Raw genomic sequence first — 22171 nt, 5'->3', positions numbered from 1 at the left:
TGCAGGGAAGGGCAGAGACTATTGGAACTGAAGTGTGACACTGAGGCCAGATGCTGGGGCTCTAGTCTCCCGAGGGAGGATGGCCAGGCGCGGAGACAAAGCCCTGTGGCAGGAAAGCGCGGGAGGTGATCGTCAGGACTCTAGTGGGGTGAGCTAGGGGACAGTGGCCTGCTGTGAGGCTGGCTCAGAGGGCACGGTAAGGACTTTTTTTTTAATTGCGGTAAAATTCACGTGGCATGAAATTTACCATCCTAACCATTTTTAGGTGTATAGTTCACCGGCATTTAGCACTTTCACGATATTGCACAACCACCTCCACTACCTAGCTGTAGAACATTTTCATCACCCCAAAGGGAGACCCCATACTTATCGGCCGGCATTACCCATCCCACTCTCTCCCCAGCTCTGACAGCTCTGCTGTCTCAGGAGCATATAAATGGGATCACACAACAGGTGACATGCTGTGACCGGCTTCCTTCACTTAGCATGTTTTCAAGGTTCATCCACATTGTATCGCATATCAGCACCTTTTTTTTTTTTTTAAAGATTGATTTATTTTAGAGAGAGAGCATGTGAGCACTGCGGGGAGGGGCAGAAAGGGAAGGCAAGAGGAACACAGGCAGACTCCGTGCAGAGCGTGGAGCCTGACGTGGGGCTCGATCTCACGACCCTGAGATCATGACCAAGAGTCGGACATTTAACCGACTATGTCACCCAGGTGCCCCTCGGTACTTTGTTGTTTTTTTCACAGTTGAAGAATATTCCCGGGTATGGACAGACCCCATTCTGTTTATCCATTCAACCATGGATGGACATTTGGATGGTTTCTCCCTTTAGACGATCGTGAACAGAGTTGCTACGAACATGAGGATACGTGAGTTTTTGTCCGAACACCTGTTTCAGTTATTAGGGGCATGTGACAGGAGTGGCGTGGTTGAGCCATGTGGCAAAGATTCGGTGCTTGTCTCAGAGCACCTGGAGGCCAGTCGGGTAGGAGCTACATTGTTAGAATCGTGTTTTTAAGTGTTCGCTGTGGCTGGCTCGGGCGGAGGGTCACGGGGAGGGAGGAGTGTCCAGGTGGACGAGAGACCAGATAGGCTGGCAGGAGCAAGGAGAGAAGCAGCAGGTCCCATCCTCCTCGTCCCTTCTGCCCCTGCTGTTCTTCTGGTGGAGCTGTGGACATCTCGTCACATGCGGGAGAGAGCCACTCTCCCTGCTAACATTTTCCCCTGAAATCACCGGGGAGCCAAGCGCAGAGCCCATCGCAGGCCAAACAGGTGCGTCAAGCTGATTTTGGACTTCTCCCCAGCTGGATTAGGAGAAACTCACTGGCCTCATAGAGCTTTTCATGATCTCTTTTAGCCAAGAGTGGAGGCCCCTCCACTTCCAGACTTATGTCTGAGGAACCTCCACTTCCAGACTTGCAGAGGCCGTGTAGTTGGGTGCTTCATCTCCAACTTGTTGGGGGGGGGCATGATTTCCACCCTAAAGGAAACTATTTATTCAACCCCAGGCTCAGCTGTCTTGTTATCAGTCCCATGATTTATTTAACTGCCTGACTTACGAGCCAATCTCAAGCACAGGGTAAAAGTCCAAATCTAAATAACCTAAGACCTATAGCATTACCTTGAGGCACCCGTTTCTTTAAAATAAAAACAGAGGTGTCAGCAAAACAACACAAAATGAAAACTGCATGCCCCACCCCAGACAGAACTCCCGGCCCCTCTGCAGGGAACTAGCATCTGTGAGAGAGACTCTCGCCCACGGTCTTTACAACGAGCTATTTCCATGCCTGTTCCGTCCTGGGAGCGGGGCAGGAAAGGGCGGGCACCAGATCCTCAGACGGAAAGTTGGCCACGTGGCTTGACCTCCTGCAAAATCTCCTGGATGCCCTTCGCATTCCAATTCTCCACAAGCGACTGTTGGCAAAGGACCCCCTGTGACCTTCCCATGTGGTTAGTTCTCCATTGGTCCCGGTTGGTGGGAAGGAAGGATGCTCCACCGAATGCATAAAATAGACCAACCCATGGAAGGAAGATTAAAGATACCCAGTGTCATGATGGCTTTGCATTTGCCACGCCATTTCTTCAAGGCTGATGTGGATAGTGGGGAGACCAGGATCGGGTCAGGAGGATATTTTTTGCACCTATAGAAGCCTATAAAAATCTCCCACTCAGTGGCAAAGGGTTGATCTAGTGGAGAATCCCATTTAGGTAAACACGTAGCCAGGAAAGCAAAGTGCAGCCGATAGATTTGCCACCAGGGGATAAGTTCCCAGAGTACCTGCAACTCCATCCCTTGCGTTTTCCTAGAGGATCCCCCCTCCCTGGACATCTGGCAACTTGAGGCTCACCCTGGGAAGAGGAATAGAGCCATCCAAGAGCTTAGAAGATTTCACAATCAAACTTTCGAGGGTAAATATTTGCAGTGACTCACAAGAGAGATTTACTGCTCTAGTTCTGGCTCCCAAGGGTTATTTCCCCAGGGCCCGCTACTAATAGCTCCAGATTATCTGCAGGCTATGTCCCAAAGTGGATTGACTGTTCAGGCTCCCTGGACAGCTCATGAGTCAAGAGACCGGGTTCCTTGACCCCCTCTCCGGCCTGGGAAGCATCTGGACTCACCACACCAGGGGTCAGCAGGACCTCTAAGGCATCACATCCTGGTAAAGTCAATGGTGCAAGTGTCCAGCTTGTGGTCTGAAGGCTCTGCCCAGGCTCGTGGGATGGGCAGACAATTTACGGGCGAAGTAACACATCATAAAAGTAAGCAGCAAATGCTAAGGAGCCAACAAGCCAGGACAGAAGGCCTTTCTTTCTGACCAGGGATGCTAACACAGCCACCACCCTGGGTTGGGGCAGGCCTGCGTGGCCAGGCCTGACAACAATGGCCAAGGATAACTCAGACGACTTTCCTCCAGACCCTACAAAGCTACTGTCAACCTGGCCTTTTGCCACCCGGGTCCCCAGTAGCTGGAACTTGCTAGCACATCTGTGGTACACAGGCTTGTCCCAGGCCACCTGAGGGGGGGGGTGATGACTCATTAAGCTTATGAACTGCCTTGTGGCCTTTGAATCCAACGAAACTGATGCAAGATGGACCTAGGAATGGATAGAAGTGGTGCCAAGCAGGAAAATGCTTCTACTAAACTCTGCTGAACAGATATTCACTCATTAGGCCAACAGAAACTTACTGAGCACTTCCTAGGTGCCTCATTCCACGTTCTCACGAGGACAGGGAACAGACAGTGAAAAAAACCAGCAAGCGAACACTTCCACACAGAGGAACAGTGGTCAGGGCTGGGAAGGACACGGGCCATGGGATCTGATAGGGAATTTCGGGGAGGACCTCACTGAGATGGGGTGGCCAGAGCTGGACTCTGTGAAGGGGTGAAATTGAAACTGAGATCTGAAGAACGAACAGGAGGGAGATGTGGTTTAGAAAGTGAGCATTTGGGAAAATGAGTGCCCCCACACACACACACACATAGGGGACAAAGCAAGGGCAAAGGCCTGTCGGTGGTGAGCAAGAGCTTGGTGTGTTGGAGAAATCCGCAAAGGTCCTGAGTTAGCTGGAGTCCACTGAGGGATGGGCGGCGGAGGGGTGCGAGTGAACTTGAACTTTATTCCAAACGCAATGAGCCCCAAGAGGATTAAGGTCAGGAACATGGCAAAGGTTAGTTTTCACAATGGGGTTGGACCAGGCCTCTCAGACTGTTGGGCCGGCTGCCCTTGTAACACGCCTATAGGTGGAAATTGGTCAGCTTGGGCCAAGGTGTCATTTAGGAGCAGCAGGCAACTTTCTGATGTTGAAACAGCCAGATTTCTGTTTTCTGCCTCAAATCTATCCACGGCGGGACCGCTTGCTCCCCACCTGCAGGGTCGAGTCTCGTCCCCAGGGCCATTACTAGTTCACCACAAGACACATTTGGGAGTTTCCAGTCCAATATAATGTGAGATGCAACATCCCTCCTTCGCGGTTCTGCAAAAAGGGCACCTGCCTTTATTCTAAGCTCCGCTGCCGGCGTGCTCACTGATGCAGGGTTATTCTGGATTAGGGCTCACCTTACTGCCCCTCCTCTGAAAGCCGCAGCCCCGCTAGACATTGTCCAGTGTCTAGAATCCCGCTACGTGGCAACAAAACTTCACAAAGCTGACTGTGGTCTGCCCGCATTTTCAAGCAGCACTTGATCTGGGATCCCACCATCATCATGCTCCACCTGGCTCCGGGACCCCACGTGACGTGTTCCTCTTGGCTGGCTGCAGCCTGTGGCACTCCCTTCCACCCTTGGAGGGTACTTTCCTCCAAACGGTGCCCTGGATCTGCCTGGCAGGTGGAGCTCCCTCTCAGCACAGGCACCTGGGGGCTTCTGGACAGGGAGGAGGGTGACCCCCTGGGGCCAGGCTTACGTCCACCTCTTCTCCAGCTGCCACTGTGAGTGTCCATGGTGGCCCAAGATATAACATCCCCGGGTGCCCAACTGCAATACTAGCCTTCAAGTTTATAAGGGATTTTGAAAGCAGACTGATGGCCAGCAGATTTCACCTATTGAATGGGCTTGAGTTGCAGAAAAGGGGGTCTAAATGAGAGTGTCCTTGAAGCAGGGGCATAATGGGACTGGGCACAGGTGGGCTGGCCCATCCCTCTGCTGCTTGCCATTAAAGGCATTACTGAGCTGCCTAGCCAAGCATCCATCCCGTTATCCCGTTGCCTTAAGGCCAGGCAAGGAAGCCTTGCCAAGGAAATAAACAAATTCTCTAGAAGCTTCTAGAATAGCTACTTTTCAAATTCATCAGGCTGGGGAATCCTTTTCGTCAGATGAGTTCTTGGGTAGGGGCACAATGTTTAACACAGGTGAGAGCAAAGCCTGGCTCCCACTTCCACCATGGAGACTTGAGATCTCTGTGGGACACAGTTTGAAAACCGCGGCTGAAAATGCAGAGATGCTAAGTGGGGAGCCCTAGCCCCTGTGAGGTTGAGGCATGGAAAGTTCTGCAATGCTAACTAACAACGACGGGGATGACAAAACAGTAACAGAAGCCACCTTCCCCTGAGCAAGTGTTTGCCCAGACGGAGCTACATGCTCTCCGTGTTCTGTTGTCGAACCTCCAAACCCTTCCAGCCTGTAATTCCAATTGGACACAGGCAGAAATTGAGGCACTGAGAGGCTAAGCGACATTCCCCAAGGCCACACACCTGCTGGGGTAGGGGGGTGGGGGGGGCAGGAGGGCTCCGCTTGCAACCGGTAGCATCAGAGGGCCCCTTGGTGTACGAGGACTGCGTGGCTCCACTGAACAATGGCCCAAGCTGGCCACACATCAGGAAGAGCCCAGCGGCTTCAGAGGCCACTCAAGTGGTTGTCAAATGCTCTCTGCTGATTAACTGTGAGCCTGAGAGAAGACAAGTGTGCATTGACGCCGCAGATCTCTCCCAGGCCTGTTGGGGCCTGTTTCCGCCCTCTGAATGAGGAAGCTGTGCTTTGCAGGCGCCCGCAGAACAAGAATAGGCCCTAAGATGCCTGAATGAAGGGCCCAGGGGAAATACAAAGTATTGCCATTGTTGGCGAGGGAAGCCGTGCCAGGCTAGGAGAGCGCCCAGCGGCCAAGCATTACTGCAGGAGAGGGACGATGTTAATATTTTTCTGGGCAAACAATGCAACTTTTCTAACTGGAAACCCTGCAGCCATGACCTCATGCTGGACAAGCCTCTCAACCCAGGCCAGGCCATCATGAATGCATCCACAGCTGGGCTGCCCTCCACCCGAGACCAATACCTCTCTGCTTTCCAGAGAGTGTGTGTGTACAGGGGTGGGGGTGGAGGGATACGTTAGCTACCACCCCCCCACCCCGGGTATCCCCCAGTAGCTCCCCAAATTTAACAGGGCGTCTGCTAGCAAAGAGAGGAGATCGTTAGGGCAGGAGCAGTTCATAGATAGATTCCACAGTGGCCTCTAAGAGCCAAATTATTTTCCACAGGGTAGGGAAGGGAAGGATTTCAGGCCCGCTGAAGGTGGCAGGAAGACCGGCTGACAAAAGTACAGCCCTCGGGAGGAGCAGTCACATGGAAACCTCTGGAGCAGATAAACCAGACCAGACATTCCAAATATGCAAGGGAGAGTGAGTGCCCTTTGTGGGAAGGGGCAAGTAGGGAAAGGGTCACTCCACTGATGTGAGATCTCTTCTCAGCACATCTCAAGACCTCTTGAAGCCTCGTCTCAAAGGAGTGATCCTATAAATAGAGATTTTAAGCAGAAGGGCAGCCTTGGGGATGGGGGAGCGTCTGGGAGATTTTTCAAAACGTGGATGCCAACTCCTTGCGGATGAAACTTTTTTTTTTTTTTTAGATTTTATTTATTGGGGATCCCTGGGTGGCTCAGTGGTTTCACGCCTGCCTTTAGCCTAGGGCACGATCCTGGAGACCTGGGATCGAGTCCCGCATCAGGCTCCTGGCATGGAGCCTGCTTCTCCCTCTGCCCGTGTCTCTGCCTCTCTCTCTCTCTCTCTCTCTCTCTCTCTCTATGTCCATCATAAATAAATAAAAAATAAATAAAATTAAAAAAATATTTTATTTATTTATTCCTGAGAGAGGCAGAGACATAGGCAGAGGGAGAAGCAGGCTCCCTGCGGGACTCGATCCCAAGACTCCGGGATCATGCTCTGAGCCCCAGGCAGACACTCAACCACTGAGCAACCCAGGTGCCCCCGGATGAAGCCTATTGATCAAGTTCCCCAGGTGATGTAGAAGTGCTGTCCTCACTGAGGACCCCTAGGGTGGGGGAAGAGACGGAGAAAAGCCTTCAGCTCAGGTCCTGGCTCACCCGTCTCCTTGCAGTGACCTTGGGCAAGTCACTCTCTTCCCTGTATCTGCTTCTCTCTGTGTAAAAATGTACTGCACTGTGTCCTGAGCATCCTCTCTGTACCGTATCCATCTGTACCCAACCCTGGGTCTAGTCTTTCTGAGATTTATTATTTTTTTTAAAGTGGTTAGCTAAAAAAAATAAATAAAAAATAAAGTGGTTAGCTAGTCCAACCATTCGGAAACTGATGACGGGGCCTCCCATCAGCAGACCTAGATATGGTTAACCCCAGAAGGACTTCTTAGCCAGAAATGCAAAAGCTGAATTAATTAATTAATTAATTTTTTTGCCCTCAGAATGCTTACCTTCTGGGAGCTGGATCAACAGCTGTTTGCAGCTGAAACAGTGCCTGAAATCATTTCAGCCGTTGAGTATTAATGCCACTAACGTCACCAGAGTAAACCACGGGCATTCTTGAGAATTACTCACACGTGGAAACTAAATATGAATAGAGCCAGTGTTGGTCCTGGACTCACCTTTGACTCACGTTCACGTGCAGATGTCTTTTGTTCACGGAAGTCTCCGCAGTGTTCATGGGGCCCCAAGTGCCTGTGCGTTTCTGGACCAGATACTCCCCCCCGCCCCCCGCCATAGCTATGACACTCTGTTAAAATGGGGTCAGTTGGGCTACCCAGTAGGTATAATGCCTGGCCTTGAGGGGTCAGGGGGCAGGGAACAGGCCTGTCCCACCCAACCCAGGAGCCCTGGCCTGACCAGGCCCCCTGCAGACTGTCTGCCTGCCGGCCTCGACTGCCTGTCCGTCCATCCACGCCGAGAGCCTTTTTGTAAAATTGCTCAACAACTTGGGGCCGTGAGATGGGGTGGGGTGAGGAGGGAGAGGAGAGCAAGGATTTACACATGTACCCAGTGTCCAGGAGCTGCTGTGGAGAGAAGGGAAGCTGAGAGGACGGCACTGCGCTTCCTATGGGTGGCTTTGCAGCCTCGCCCGCTCTCTGGCCTCTGCAGGGTCCGCTTCCTCGGGCAACACCTGTTTGCCAGGAAGAGGTAGTAGCGGTCGGTATGATTTGGGTCCACCCTGCACTACAAGAATATTGAATTTTGTCAGCATTCCGTGGGCTTTATCAGATGCCAAATATCTTCATAACAACCAAACATCTGGATCACTTTTAAATTAGGGAGCAACCCCAGACGACAATGGAACAAAACAAGAATGACCAGAATCCAAAGCAAACCTCCCCTCCCACCCCCACCCCCCACGCCTTCCCCACCCTCAATCCAGGTCAAAAGGTGAGCCTCCCAATTTGGTGGGTACCTCGACCACCCCTCGTCTGGGCCCACCCGGCTGTCTGGTTGCCCTTAGCCCCGAGAGGGTGCATGAGCACTTGGCCTCACACAGGCCCTGCTTTTCTCCAAATGTGTGTGGGCTCGGACCCTTGTCCAGCACGCCTGCGGCCCGGGGGACATCCCTCCCATCCTTAATCCAAACCCAAGGGTGCAGATCAGCAGGACTGCCTGCCAAGCACTCTTTGGCCAGACGCTGCCCAGATGTCAGGAGGGGCCTGGCCTGGAAAGAACTCGAACACGTTACTAAAATATTTTATTTAACAATGAGATCAGTAAACCATCTGGTTCCTTGGGTGGTCCCAGAGCAGCGAGTATCTCGCTTCCCAGAAGCGTGGTGGATGCTGCATCATCTAAGGAAAACTGCTGTGTCCTCAGGAGCACAGAGCCCAGTGGGAGACCCCGAGCCAAGGGGACCCCGGTCTTCCCTGCCCTGGGTCTCTCCCCGCCACCCACGGCCGCCGCAGCCGTCCTCCCCGAGCACTATTACTCCTCTGCTCAAAACCCCTCCCTAGCTCCCCACTGTCGACATCAGGGGTTGGCAAACTATGGCCACGGGCCACATCTAACCTGTCCTGGTTTAGTAAATAGAGTTTTCCTGGCACCCAGCCACGCCCATCCATTTGTACCATTTATGGCTGCTTTGGGGTTAAAAGGGCAGAAATGCATAGTTGCCACAAAGCTTAAAATGTTTGCTCTCTGGCGCTTTAGAGAAATGGGTGGTCAGTTGTGCCCCCCTGAGATCGCCAACAGGTTCCTTGCTTATTTAAGCTATAGTCGGCGAAGTTGGAATTGGCTCCTTCGGGGCACCTCCCTGAGCCCTGGTGTCCTTTGCTGCTTCCTGCTCTGGGTCCTCTTTCATGGGCTTCAAAGGGCCTGTCTCCTCGATGTCTCCCAGATACCACGGTCCCCCCGTGGCCTCAGCTTGCTGGCCGCTCTGCCCCCCATGGGGTGCCTCCAGGGTGTGGCCCTAACCCCGTGGAGCCCCTTGGCTTGGTAGTTGACCTGGCTTTGAATTTCCTCAAGGAAGAGCCAGTTCTGCTGTGCTACAGACCCTGAGCCAGCTGCCACTCGGCTCCCCCCATTCTGTGAGGCTTTCCCCACACCCACCCATGTGCTGCGGGGCTGAGGCTGGGGCGCTGGGAGGGACGGAGGGGTGTCTGCTGTCCCCTCCCCTGCCGCGTGCTGTATCTTTTCCATTCTGTCCTCTCCAGTGGATCTATGGCTGGCCGGGGACTGGGAGGCAGGATGATGACCAAAAAGGCACAGGAAGGGGGGGCTTGTGGGGTCCTGTCGGGGTCTATCCACTACAGTCTGGGATAGTGTTTCTCTGCAGCAAGACCTGGGGTTGGGGCTGGAGGTCCCTGGGCTGCCCTGCAGAGTCTGCCGTCCTGGCTCTGTGGCTCAGAGGTGGTGGGGACGCCACGGGTCCCCACTCGGAGACCCCCTTCCCAGGGCCAGTCCTTCTCTCTCGCTCCCTCCTTCCGGGCATGCGCAGGGCTGCTCTCCCTGAGGCTGGGAGCGGAACTTCCCTTGGCCCTTCCTTCCTTCTCTCCTGTCTGCCCCTTTCCTTGGCCTGGTACTGAATTCTTTGGTTCTCTTTGGAAATCACGGGAACGGCCCACACAGGGGTCAGAGGCCAGGAACGCCAAGAAGGGTAGAAATGGGAAATCCACTTCTGGTTACCGCACACCACTCCCCCCGGCCCCAACCTCGATTCAGGTCTCTGCCTCAACGCCTCCCCCCTCCCCACCCCTGCAGGCCTCCCCTGAGCGCCAGTCTAAACAGAGCCCACCTCCACCACTCATCCCACGGGCTCGGCCTCACTCCTGGCTTGATCTTTCTCCTCGGCATGTCTGTCTACCATCTGGCACATTCCTGCTCATGTGTTCATGGTTGGTCCCTTCTCCCTAAAAGGAAGGCAAAGCTTCACCAGAGCTGGACACTTCCTGGACCCTGACGTGTGGCTGGTCCTGTGCCTGGAACCCAGTGGGCAACTTGGCAAGTCATTTTTGCTCAAGACATCTTTATTCCAGGGAACATCGCACAAAGGAGGGCGTGGTGGGCTGCATGGTGGCCCCCCAAAAGGAACACCCACATCCCAGAACCTGTGAACGTGACCTTATTTGGAAAAAGGGTCTTTGTGGATATATTGAAGTTAAGGATCTGGAGCTGATATCGACTGGGATTATCTGGTAGGGCCCTACATCCAATGACAAGTGTCTGTAGAAGACACAGAGGAGGGACACACTGAAGAGGAGAGGGCCACGTGAGGCCGGGGTCAGAGGGAGGCCAGACTTACTCTGCCCAAACCAAGAATTGCCCAGAGCCACCAGTGTCCACAAGAGGCAAGAGACGATTTCCGTCTGGAGCCCTCAGAGGGAGGGCGGCCCTGCCAACACCCTGGTTGCAGACTTCTGGCCTCCAGCATTGGGAGGAAACTTATTTCTGTCATGTTAAGCCCTCCGGTTTGTGGTAATTTGTTCCGGCAGCCAGAGGACACTAGTATGGGGCAGCCAGGGTGTGTGGGAGGGCGCATCTGTAACACCTGGACGCCAGGTGTGGCGAAACAGACTCTGGTGCGGGGCAAAGAGTCTGTGAGGAGAGACAGATAATAATTAAGTAGAGAGGAAAGCATATATAATTACAGCTTGCGAAGGGCTCAGAAGGAAACAGGTGGGCTGGTGGGATCAAGAGTAAATGGGGGTGAGGTGGAGGGGAGGGCAGGGACTTTCAGAGGAGCTGGCATTTCAGTGGGGGTCTCGGGGATGGGGAGGAGCAGCAGAGCTTAGGCTTGTGACTGGGTCCTCTCCTGGGTCTTCTCCTGGGTCCTCACTGGGTCCTCTTCTGGGTCCTCACTAGGTCCTCCCCTGGGTCCTCACTGGGTCCTCTCCTGGGTCCTCACTGGGTCCTCACCTGGGCCCTCTTTTGGGTCCTCTCCTGGGTCCTCACTGGGTCCTCTCCTGGGTCCTTATTAGGTCCTCTCCTGGGTCCTCACTGGGTCCTCACCTGAGTCCTCTCCTGGGTCCTCACCTGGATCCTGCCTGACCTTAGCCTTTGCCTCTCATTACTCCTTCCTTCAAACCACCCCCATCGTCCACCACACCGACACATGATCTCTCAAAGCACAAATAACGATGGCCACTACTTCAAAGGTGTCTGCCAGGAGAGCTGCAGGATGTGAGGGGCTGATATTAATCCCCACGCTACAGATCAAAGACCCAAGGCCAGGGGCTTGGTGGACACTTGCATGGTTAAACCAAGATCATGCTCCAAAGTCTGTTCCTCTTCCCGCTGGGCTTCACGGACAGTCCTCGCCATGCTTGTCTCGCTCAAGAGCCTTCAGGGGTTGCTCACAGCCTGACATTAAAAAAATCCACACTCTCTTGTGCAACGTCCTTGCCCCTAACTCTGCGATTTCCATGGAAAATGTCATCTACTCTACTGCCATTCCGCATCAAGAATTCTCCAGTTTACCCACACAGACCTGCTCGCCGCTATTTAGCACCTCCATGAACTTGCTTTGGATAATCATGTTGCCAATTATATACCACATAAATACTATGATAATATTGTTACCTTATCATTCCTCATCTTTTCTGAGCCCCGCTGCACGTTCCATGCTGTTCTAGATGCTTCACACACAGCATTGGCTTCTTCCTGCTGCAGCCTTGTGCCACATGCCTCAGCATCTGCATTTGGTACACAGACCCTAGGACCCTGGCCCGAGGCTGGGGGTGACCTTCTGTGTCCCCCCGTGTGTTCCACTACACCCTGCCCACAGAATTCCTGTCTGTTTCTTCCCCCTAACAACGACAGCAACGTTCACATGACCTTTGATGGTTTTAGTACTTCTGCGTATGTACTTTTACTGCAAAACCTTCCCTGACCGCCCCTAGATGAAGGTATCTCTCAATTTGCTCCCAATAAGGGCCCAAGGTAAGGCTGGGTGGCGGGAAGCAGGCAGGAAAGACTTGGAACCCCTCCCTCCCACAGTCACCATCAATCCCACTGCCACCAAACCATCTCACAGAAACCAAAAAGCCAAATATCCGGAGCAAGGAGCTCACTGCGCCACGGGGGAGACCCCAGGACTCCATCTCCCGACCGGAGCCCACCCGCCCGAGGAGGCACATGGAGCACGTCCTACAGTGGGGACCACACCCCCTGAGAGCAGCCTCCACCACCCCGTGACCCAGGAACTCCGCAAACGCTCTTCTGTCTGCCTGGCCCTCTACGTGGCCATTGGGATGACGAGCCTGGGAAGGAGAAGACACAGGGCACAATGCTTTGCCAAGGTCCCTGGCCACAACCCCGGGGCCGGCAATTTATTAGCAGACAGGAGCCATACAAGCTCGGCTATCACAGTTACAGCCTTGTCCAGAAACAATGCTGCCTTTCAAATTGTTTTCCGCCTGGGACGGTGGATTTATAAACTGAACTGAGGACGCCTTGTTCTAAGTGGGCCTGGTTTAGGAGTATCCTGATAAGATAAACACAGATAATGACCTGCTTGGGGGGGTGGGGGAGACGCTTTTATATGTGCCCTCCATGTCTGCATTTACACACATATGGCCTGACATTTGGGGGCTGCTTTTCAGATCAAAGGGAGCAGAAGAAGAAAAAGGAAAAAAAAAAAAAGCCATTTTTCTGGATCTCTTTCCAGAAAGGAAGTTGGATGTAATTATAAGATGTTTAGGTTTGTTTCTCTCTAAACAGCTTAGAAATAAACTGATTTGGTTACTCCCAAAAGGGAGTTGGGGGGGCTGTTTCTAAAACTGCCTCTGGTGTGTTCAGTGTGGTGAGGCTGGGTGGCTACCACCGATCATACTTGAAGCTGGGTGACGTGCACAGGGGGTTTATTATAGCCGTCTCTTGTTTTTGATGTATGTTTACACGTTTCCATAATAAAAGCAAAAAAATAAAACGAGGCAAATTTGGCTGAAAAATTACTGAAGCTGGTGATGGGCATATGGAGATTTATTATAGCATTTTCCTTCCCATATGTTTGTTTAAAACACTCCAGTGTAAAAAGCAAAAAAAAAAAAAAAAAAAAAAAAAAGAGGGGAGCTTTGGCTGAAAGGCAATGCCTTAAAACCCCATTCCTCTTATTCAACGAGTATTTCTTTGTGCCACATACTGTCCTAAGTACTGGGAGACGGTGTCGGACGGGACAGTCCCCAGACTACAAATATTCCTCCAGGGTGAACATCTGGTTGGGCTTCCTCGGCGATGAAGGATACTTTTGGGGGAGGATCTGTGAAGGGGGGAAGGAGAGCCCTCCAGACCCAGGTGGGGGTCGGGGAGGAGGGAGCAGCTCTGGCCTGGCCCCTCAGAAATCGATCTAGTCTGTTATGACTGAGAATTCTGGAGCAGGACAGAGGAGAGAGGCTCCAGGGAGCCCCCACAACGTGTGACAGGACCTGTTTGTTCATGTCACCAGTAACAGCCACCTCCTGAGGCTGAAAGGCATTTTCAGGGAGGGTCCCATCCACCTCTCACTTTGGGGCCGCACTATCAAGGCTCAGGACACACAGCTATCTTTTCTGTATTTTTTCTTTTAAAGATTTTATTTATTTATTAATGAGAGACACACAGAGAGAGGCAGAGACACAGGCAGAGGGAGAAGCAGGCTCCTCACCAGGAGCCCGATGGGGGACTCGATCCCAGGACCCCGGGATCATGACATGACCCAAAGGCAGATGCTCAACTGCTGAGCCACCCAGGCTGCCCTCTTTTCTGTTTTTAAATGTCTCTGGGGACGAAGCAACCCCAGAATCGAGGCTGGCAAGAGAGGCTGGTGCTGCAAACATTCTCAGCTTCCGAGCAGGTGGCAAAAGCCTTCTGTGCAGCTCTGTGCTCTGTTAACTGCACCACCCATGATTCATCCTCACTGGCCGGGCACAGGCAGCTGAAATCCTGGAATGTCCAGATTTCTGGTTTGCCATGTATGTAGAACCTTCGAGAAACCATTTCCTGCATCTGGGTTTTGGTGGAGTCCCACACCGAGAAGTCAGACCATGGAAAACCCAGAGAGGCAGTGAGCCCGCTCTGGAACCCTTCCTCTGGTATCTTACCCAAAAGTCACACAGAAAATAAGCTACAAGGTTTCTTCGAGAATAGAAGTTCAAGGATGTAGAAACCTCGGTTTCAGGTCAAATGTGTGGGGGGCCCTTCCATGGCCAGGGCACCACGGTGTCCGGGAGATGGGCACGGTTTGGGCCAGCTGCTTTTTTTTTTTTTTAACTTAAGGTTCATATTTTGCACTTGTGATTGTTCTCATGCATTCAGTTGGGACAGGAAACTTGGTTCAAGTTTTCTCAATAGTCTCTTTTTTTATTATTATATTATTATTTTTTATTGGAGTTCAATTTGCCAACATATAGCATAACACCCAGTGCTCATCGGTAGTTTCCCATCAACTGGGTTAGAGGAGTGATGCTAAGTCTCAGAAGCGTAGAGTCATTTCTATCTAACTGGGGGAGGCTAAGATGTCAGGGGGACCTCTGACTGTTTCTATACACACCATCGAACGCCTAGAAGTATTTACTGGTTTCTGAGCATCTCCTAGAGACAGTCCCACAGAGGTGAGGCTGGGGTGGCCAGGGAAGGGGAAGTCATGATGGCACCGTCCCTGTCCCCGGGCTCCAACATGAGCTGACCAGGCCAAACAAGTGGGGGGGGGCAGGGGATGGGGCCGATGAGTGGGGCCCCCGCTGCGGAGCTGGAAGCCTGGGGTTGCCAGTCGAGCACGGATGTCACAGCACAGCGGGGAGGGACACTTTAACATCCTATCCCAGCGGCGCAGCATGGAAACCTTGGGAGACCTGGCCACGTCCTGCCGTTCTCATCCAGATGTTTGGCACAATTTCGGCATTACCCACAATGCCTCCCAGGAGGTTAGAGACCTGGAATTCTGGCTGGAGAGAAGGAGGCGCAGAGGACGCAGGCCAAGCCTCTGAAGTGTGGTTCTTCAGGAGACTGGGAGCAGCTGCTCCCTTTCCACTGGGGAGGGCGTACAGAATGGTTTTGAGGGGTGGCTAAGTAGGAAGGCCTTGGGGCCTGAGAGAGCTCTTTCGGAAGACAGTAAGTAAAGCCTTTAACAGAACACAGGCATCCCTTGGCTCGAACACATGACTAATTTACTCCGGGATGCGCCAATCCATGCTCTATGAATTTACACTAATTTGCAATGGGTTTCAACTCTGTTCTTCTGAGTCCGAGGATAGGAGCCTACTGTTTTGGATTTAACCAGCCCCTGGCACAAGCCTGGCACCTAGTAGGCCTTCAAGTGTTTGAAGGATGCACCACCTGCAGTGGTGGTTCTCAGCCACAGAGATCTGGCCCCCCAGGGGACACTGGGCAGGGTGCTTCTGGTACCTGGTGGCTGGAGCCTGGCGATGCTGCGAAAGAGCATGGGGTAGTCCCCACGACGAAGAATGATCTGTCCCAAAGACTGACGGAGCCCAGCTCTGGCAATCGCTTTTGCACACGAGCCTAGGAGAGGGAGTGGATTCCTCCTTTCCAAGGAATGTTAAGAATGGATTCCAGCTGTCCTTGTGGCTTGAGGAGGCTGGGGTGGACGAGGAGACTTCAACGGGCAGCCTAGTCTCTTGGGCTCCATCATCACCCCGTCACCAGGCTGCGGACTGTCCGGTTTTCATTCTTTTGCCTTTTCCTCCTGCTCGGATTTACTGTACAGATTTTCCCCGAAATGTTAGGGGGTTTCCGTCAGGAGTGGATCCTGTCCAAACCATAAAGCAGTGAAAAGTCCCTCCCATGGGACTGATGTTCCTGTTGTGTCTGTGCTTCAAGACAGAGTAGAGACACAACATAAAGCCCGTGTATCAAAACCAAATCCCTCTAGACTCAAGCTGCAACCTGCAGGAACTTTCCCGGCCAAGTCAGAACTGATAGCCTTTTAATTAGAGCAGTTCCATGGGGGCAAGAGGTGGAAGAGGTGTTATGATAAAAATACACAGCAAGCAATGAATGCCTTTGAAGGAGCATTTCCCTGCCCGGGTGGAGGTAGTGCCAGCCTGGGTGACACCCGCGGGTCAAGCGCCCAGGGCATCTTTGACCCACGGGAGGCCCAGTCCTATCTTGGGCTTGACACCGGGCTCATGAAGCACACGGGCTCAGAGGTCTGAGCTCTCAACTACTTTTCTGATGAGCTAACGTAGCTTTTCTAAGGCCAGACCGAGTCCCCAGACAGATCCAGTTTTTAAATCCTTCTCAAAAAACGGTGACATCCCACTCCAAACAAGATAGGGCTTTTAGACACCAAGACCCTGAATGAATGCCTCCCACCCGAGTATCTTTCTGGGACAGGCTCAGAAATTAATTTCTGTTTGATGACCCCTGGACGGAGGAGCCCACTCCCTAAGAGTAAAAGCTATTACTTTTACTACCGAGTACCTGCAACATGCCAGACCCTGTTCTGGGCATTTGATGTGTATTAACTGATTAATATAATATATTAACTGATTAATATAACTGTGGAAAGGGGCACCTGAGTGGCTCAGTGGTTGAGCGTCTGCCTTCGGCTCAGGTTGTGATCCCATGGTCCTGGGATCCAGTCCCTCATTGAGCTCCCCGCAGGGAGCCTGCTTCTCCCTCTGCCGGTGTCTCTGCCTTTTTCTGCGTGTCTCTCATGAATAAATAAATAAAATCTTAAAAAAAAAATACAAGGGAGAGCATCCTATTGTCCCCAATTTACAGGTGAGAAAACTAAGGTACAGAGATCTGGAGTCTTAATCAAAGCCACCCCGCAGGTCAGCGGCAGAGTCTAGACTTGGACCCGGAGAGGGTGGCTTCAGAGTCCGTGCTCGTGACACTGTGCTAGGCTAGGCTGCCTCTCTGGAGAACAATGCCCCAATTCTTCAGTCATTCAGACTAAGAAAGTAAAAGAAGGAGCTAAGTTCACAGTTCCTGAGAAATAACAGCAAAAAGAGGACTTGAGTTTGTGAAGCCCTGGGCAGTTTATGAAGCACATTTCTTATGATCTCTTGTAGGTCCGACAAGGTCCTCAATCTGATGGTGGCCTCTGGGAAGGCAAGGACACCGCCACCAGAAACAGCCAAAGCATATCCTCTGTGGTGTGTTCCATCCAAGAAGGACCAATGGAATCAAGCAGGAAGGACCAAGAGTATGAAGGCCCCATCTTGAAGAGACCAGGCAACTCCCCCCGGGGAACCCACCTTATACCCTCTCAGTCCCTAGGGGTTCAGCCAAGCCTCCGTGCTGGGCTCCAGGAAGCAGACTGATCCTACTCCAGATGATGGGTATAATTCCAATCAGCTAGTTGTTGGTTCGACTGGTTCAACTTGTGATAGAAGTTGGTTTAATTGGACCTCAAGGGAGCCAATGAGAGGAGACGGCCCATTTCTGTCAGACTTGAACCTGGGAGGATACAGGGCTGGAGCTGTCAACAGGAGGCTATCTTGCCACCACAGAGAACCCAAAAATCAAGATAACATTGAAGACAGCAGAGCTGAAGGAGAGAAGAACAAGCAGAGGTCTGATGATATCATAGGTGCCCCTGGACCAAACTGTGCTTGAAGCCAGACTCCCTGGACTTTCCAGCTCTGTGAACTGGTTAATTCTCTTCTTAGCTTAGGACGATAGGACTATGGTTCTTTTCCTTACAAATGAACACTGAAAATACCTTGTTTAAAAAGTTGCACAATTACACTATACTGATTGGGAACAGAGTGTGGAAAAGGTTGGTCATGGAGATCTTGCTCCCTCTCCCCTCACCTTTATATGAAAGGAGAACGATGGGGCTCAGTTGGATGAGCGACTGCCTTTGGCTTAGGTCATGATCCTGGGGTCCTGGGATGGAGCCCCATGTCAGACTCCCTGCTCAGTGGGGAATCTGCTTCTCCCCTTGCCCCTCCCCCTGCTTGTACTCTCTCTCTCTCTCAAGTAGATAAATGAAATCCTAAAAAGAAAAGAAAAGAAAAGAAAAAAAGAAAAGAAAAGAAAAGAAAAGAAAAGAAAAGAAAAGAAAAGAAAAAAAAAACAAAGAAAGGACAACATAAACTCTAGGAAAGCATAGGAAATATGGTTGACTTTCTGTGCACTATGTTGGTAGGCATGGTGATTATCTGTGGATGTTGTTAGGAAATTCACGGGATTAGTTCCTGTGGGGATTATTCATTGCGCTGTATGGACTCCTACACACAGCCACATTGTACCCTTGATACCAACTAGCATTTGCAACTACAGGCTCTGGGTGACAGGTTGGATGGATAAGAGTGGATGGCTTGGCCCATTTCCTCTACCTGAAGGTCAACATAAAGGGTTTGGCATCCCAGCAGATGGAGGGCGGTCTAGCTCAGTGTCAACGACTGGGCTATGTGTACCTTCCCCGGCATGTTTCACTAGAGCAAAAAGCTTCTGCTTGGGCCGGTTATTTACTTTATGAATTCCGGGTTGCAAACATCCAAAAAACAGTAAAAAATCAAGCAACTCGTGACACCTTTCCAGTGATTCTATTCTCCATAAATTGTTCAGCCCCCAGAAAGCCCACAGCAATTTTCTGTTCCTCAAGATGCAAGGCCTCCAGCTCTGGACCATCCCTGGGGAGTCTAATTTGAATGTGAGGGACCGACTGGGCCGATGGGGCCCCAGGTGTTCGGGAGCTGCTGGGACTGCCAAACAGCTGCCTGCCGACACCCTGGGTTTCAGAGGTGGGGCGTCACTGTGTTTGTTTCCCTGCTGATTGAATTACTCATGCCTCATTTGTCCACTTCCCTGAAACAATCTTTTTTGGATGCATTTGGAAACCCGAGTCTCTGTGGTTTGTCTGGACTGGTTTCTATTTGTGGAAGAAGGAGAGCTTGCTTGTCTAGGGCACGCAGAGAAAAATGGGTTCAGCAGAAGTCACGAGACCCTTGGTTTCCTGCAGTTGTCTCCAGGAACCCAGATTCCTCACAGAACGCCTCTGTTCCCTTTGGAAGCTCCCAGTGGAATGCAGTGGGGGAAACATGGCCAAATCTCTGGTGTTCATAAATGATTCTCAAGTCTCCGAGAACGCTCTGGCAAAGACGGATCAAGAAGCATACTGCAAGCAGAAAGGGCAGTGGCAAGCAAATAATTACCAAGCCTGTTGGTAAACAGACCCAGAGAATGTATTCAGCTTGTTCACTCTTGTCTGTGAGACAGAATGTAATACCATCCTGTTTCTGTTTTTCGTCTACCCATGACCCAAGTTAGAGCTTGCTTAATTTCTGTTTACAATGTGGGTCTCATGGGGATGGAGGGAAAGAGAGGTCTGGCCAGAGTTGGGGGGTGGGGTGGAGGGAAGGGCTCACCTGCCCAAGAAGAATGCCCTGTAGACCAGTGGTTCTCAAGCCTGAGTAGAAAAGTCACTTGAGGAGCCCAGGCCTCAACCCAGCCCCATTAAATCAGAATCGCTCCAGGGGAGCACCTCTGATTCAGTATTTCAAAGCCCCAGAGGATCCCAACATGCAACCAAGGTTTAGAACCAGTGCTCGAGAGCTACGCTACCCAATATGGTAGCCATGAGCCATGGGTGGCTATGGAACATCCGAAACGTGGTAAATCCAAATTGAGATGCGCTACAAATGGGAAATGTGCACCAGATTTCCAAGAGTTAGCATGACAAAGAGAATGCGAGTCATGTCTTGTTAACAATCTTGTTACATTGAACTACATCATCAACAATGTGGTGACATTGCTTGCCAGTGAAACAAGTGGGCCCTGTCCCCAGTGAGAATGTGTACGTGTGAAGGGGCAGGAACGTGGATGGTGGATGGTGCTGTAGGGCAGGTCAAAAATCTCTAAGGAATCACTCAAGGAAGGAAAGACAGAAGACAAACTTACATGCCTTCAAGACAGCATCTTTTCCATTTATATGGAGTACACATTCCCAATCATCTCCCTTGGCACACTCCCTTGGTATGCTTATTCTGGTATATCAGCGTTAGGCCACAGTTCATTTTCTCTCCACCAAAGAAAACATGATTAGGAAGGCAAAGTCTACAGAGTGGAACGATGGTTTCTCAGCAAAAGACAAAGTTGAGCTTTGGAGATTCTTTGGAGATATATATATATCCTCAAAATACAAATAGTTTCAAAAACACAGTTGTCATTGGGAAGAGGCGAGTCGATAGAATTTAAAGATAAACACGTGAACGATGATAATCTCTGCACAACAATAATGAATGATGCGGTCATACAATCTTGTATCAGACATGGCGGGCAATTGGTGTGCTGAGTCCAGTGTCTGGGACCAGTCTGCTTCATCCCAGTTCCCTATGATCCTGCCTGAATCCTGGATGTTGGCAGAGAATTTCTTAAGCAAGCCCAGAAATTCTCACGTGTGATGGTTCATTTTATGTGTCACCTTGACTAGCCCATGGAGTGCTCAGTTATCTGGCCAAATATTGTGCTGGTTGTTTTTGCAGGGGTGCTTCTGGATGAGATTAACATCTCAATTGGTAGACTAAAGCAATTAGTCTTTGGGGGGCCGCATCTAATCAGTTGAAGGGACTGACTGGGAAAAAAAAAAGGATCCTCCGTAGAGTAAGAAAAAATTCTCCAGCAGATTGCCTTTGGACCAGAATGGAACTATTGGTTCTCACATCTGCCAGCCATACTGCAAGTTTGGACTCACCAGTCTCCGTAAGTACATGAGCCAATTCCTCATAATACATCTCTTTCCTTATATGTACACATTCTATTGGCTCTGTTTCTCTGGAAAACCATGACTAATATAACGTGCCATTCCTAAAGTCTCACCTGCAGCTGGCTAGATCCTAACATCAAGAATGGTCTCAGACCGCGCAAAAGTAGAGACTCAGCTTCTCTCCATGGTGGCTGGACCCACAGCAGGTGCAGTGCCCACATGCCCCCAGCTAGACCCCAGCAGCTGGGCCTGGAGGGATGGGTAATGCAACTCAGAGGCATGGAAGAGGTGAGCTTGGACCAAAGAAGCAGAGATGAGAAGGCATTATGAGGTAAATCACATGTGTGTTTCTTCTCTCCTCCCCTCTGCACCTTCCGACGGGCAGTTCTGAGGCTCAGCTGTCCTGTTCTGTCTCTAAAGATGTTCTTCATAACCGTGACAGAGCTTCCAGATTTAGAATCTATAGCCAGCTCAGTGATATGCCTCAGATTTACTTTCTTGCCTTCCTAGTACCATTCACTTCCTTTCTCCCTCACTCTTTCTTCTTCTGGAGTACACCTCCCAGTACACATTTCAGCATGCAAACTTTGCCTTTGGCTCTGGTTTCTAAAAAATCCAGGCTAAAACCATCAGCCTCTTTCTTTTTCTTTCTTTCTTTTCTTTCTTTCTTCTTTCTTTCTTTCTTTCTTTCTTTCTTTCTTTCTTTCTTTCTTTCTTTCTTCTTCTTTCTTTCTTTCTTTCCTTCCTTCTTTCCTTCTTTCTTTCTTTCTTTCTTTCTTTCTTTCTTTCTTTCTTTCTTTCTTTCTTTCTGTTGGATTTATTTATTGATTTGAGATAGATGGAGCCGTGGCATAGAGGGAGAGAAAATCTTAAGCAGACTCCCCACTGAGTGTGGAGCCTGATGAGGGGCTCGATCTCACGACCTTGTGATCACAACCTGAGCCAAAACCAAGAGTCAGACACTCACCCAAGTGAGCCACTCAGGTACCCCAGCCTTTTTCTTTTTAAAGCCATTTGCTTGACCAAAAAGAGCTGAGCTCTTTTTTGTTGGAGTGTCCAAAAGGATTGGATCAGGAGTGGATCCGGGGTCCAAGGTGAACTGATATATAGGCTGGTCTTCAATCTGTTTAAGGTCCCTCCTGAACGCAGATGAGCTGAGCCAAATATCTTTTCTCTTACAGTTAATTACAATTTGACAAAGAGAGCGTATCCAGGGAACAGTGGTTGTTGGGTAAAGAAATTACAGGCCAACAGCTTTATTGAGCTGTGCACAAAAAAATGAAGTATGTGAGTATGTGTGTGCATTAGCGAGAGAGAGGGGAGGGAGGGAGAAAGGAGGAAAAAGAGGAGGAGGAGGG

At 51.0% G+C, this 22171-nt stretch overlaps 1 protein-coding gene across 14 annotated transcripts in view; it reads right to left on the bottom strand.

Annotated features, from left to right (window-relative positions):
* Nucleotides 1-22171, bottom strand: part of SLC39A11 (solute carrier family 39 member 11) — a 403217-nt gene that overhangs the window by 22249 nt on the left and 358797 nt on the right. For 8 of the 14 annotated variants that reach the window (XR_005364223.1, XM_038546727.1, XM_038546724.1 and 5 more), the window contains one exon: nucleotides 7721-7897. The exons of 2 other annotated variants lie outside the window; for them this stretch is intronic. Coding sequence is in view for 10 of the 12 variants with exons in the window: in XM_038546727.1 (XP_038402655.1) it covers nucleotides 7721-7897 (177 nt within the window). In the remaining 2 variants the exon portion in view is untranslated. Of the gene's footprint in view, nucleotides 1-7201; nucleotides 7295-7720; nucleotides 7898-22171 lie in introns of those variants that run through there. 4 more of the 14 variants (XR_005364224.1, XM_038546730.1, XM_038546733.1 and 1 more) reach the window with 3 other exon arrangements.

The sequence above is a fragment of the Canis lupus genome, chromosome 9 (genome assembly GCF_011100685.1).
Source record: "Canis lupus familiaris isolate Mischka breed German Shepherd chromosome 9, alternate assembly UU_Cfam_GSD_1.0, whole genome shotgun sequence".
NCBI classification, from domain to species: domain Eukaryota; kingdom Metazoa; phylum Chordata; class Mammalia; order Carnivora; family Canidae; genus Canis; species Canis lupus.
This window is presented reverse-complemented; position numbering and strand designations above follow the sequence as displayed.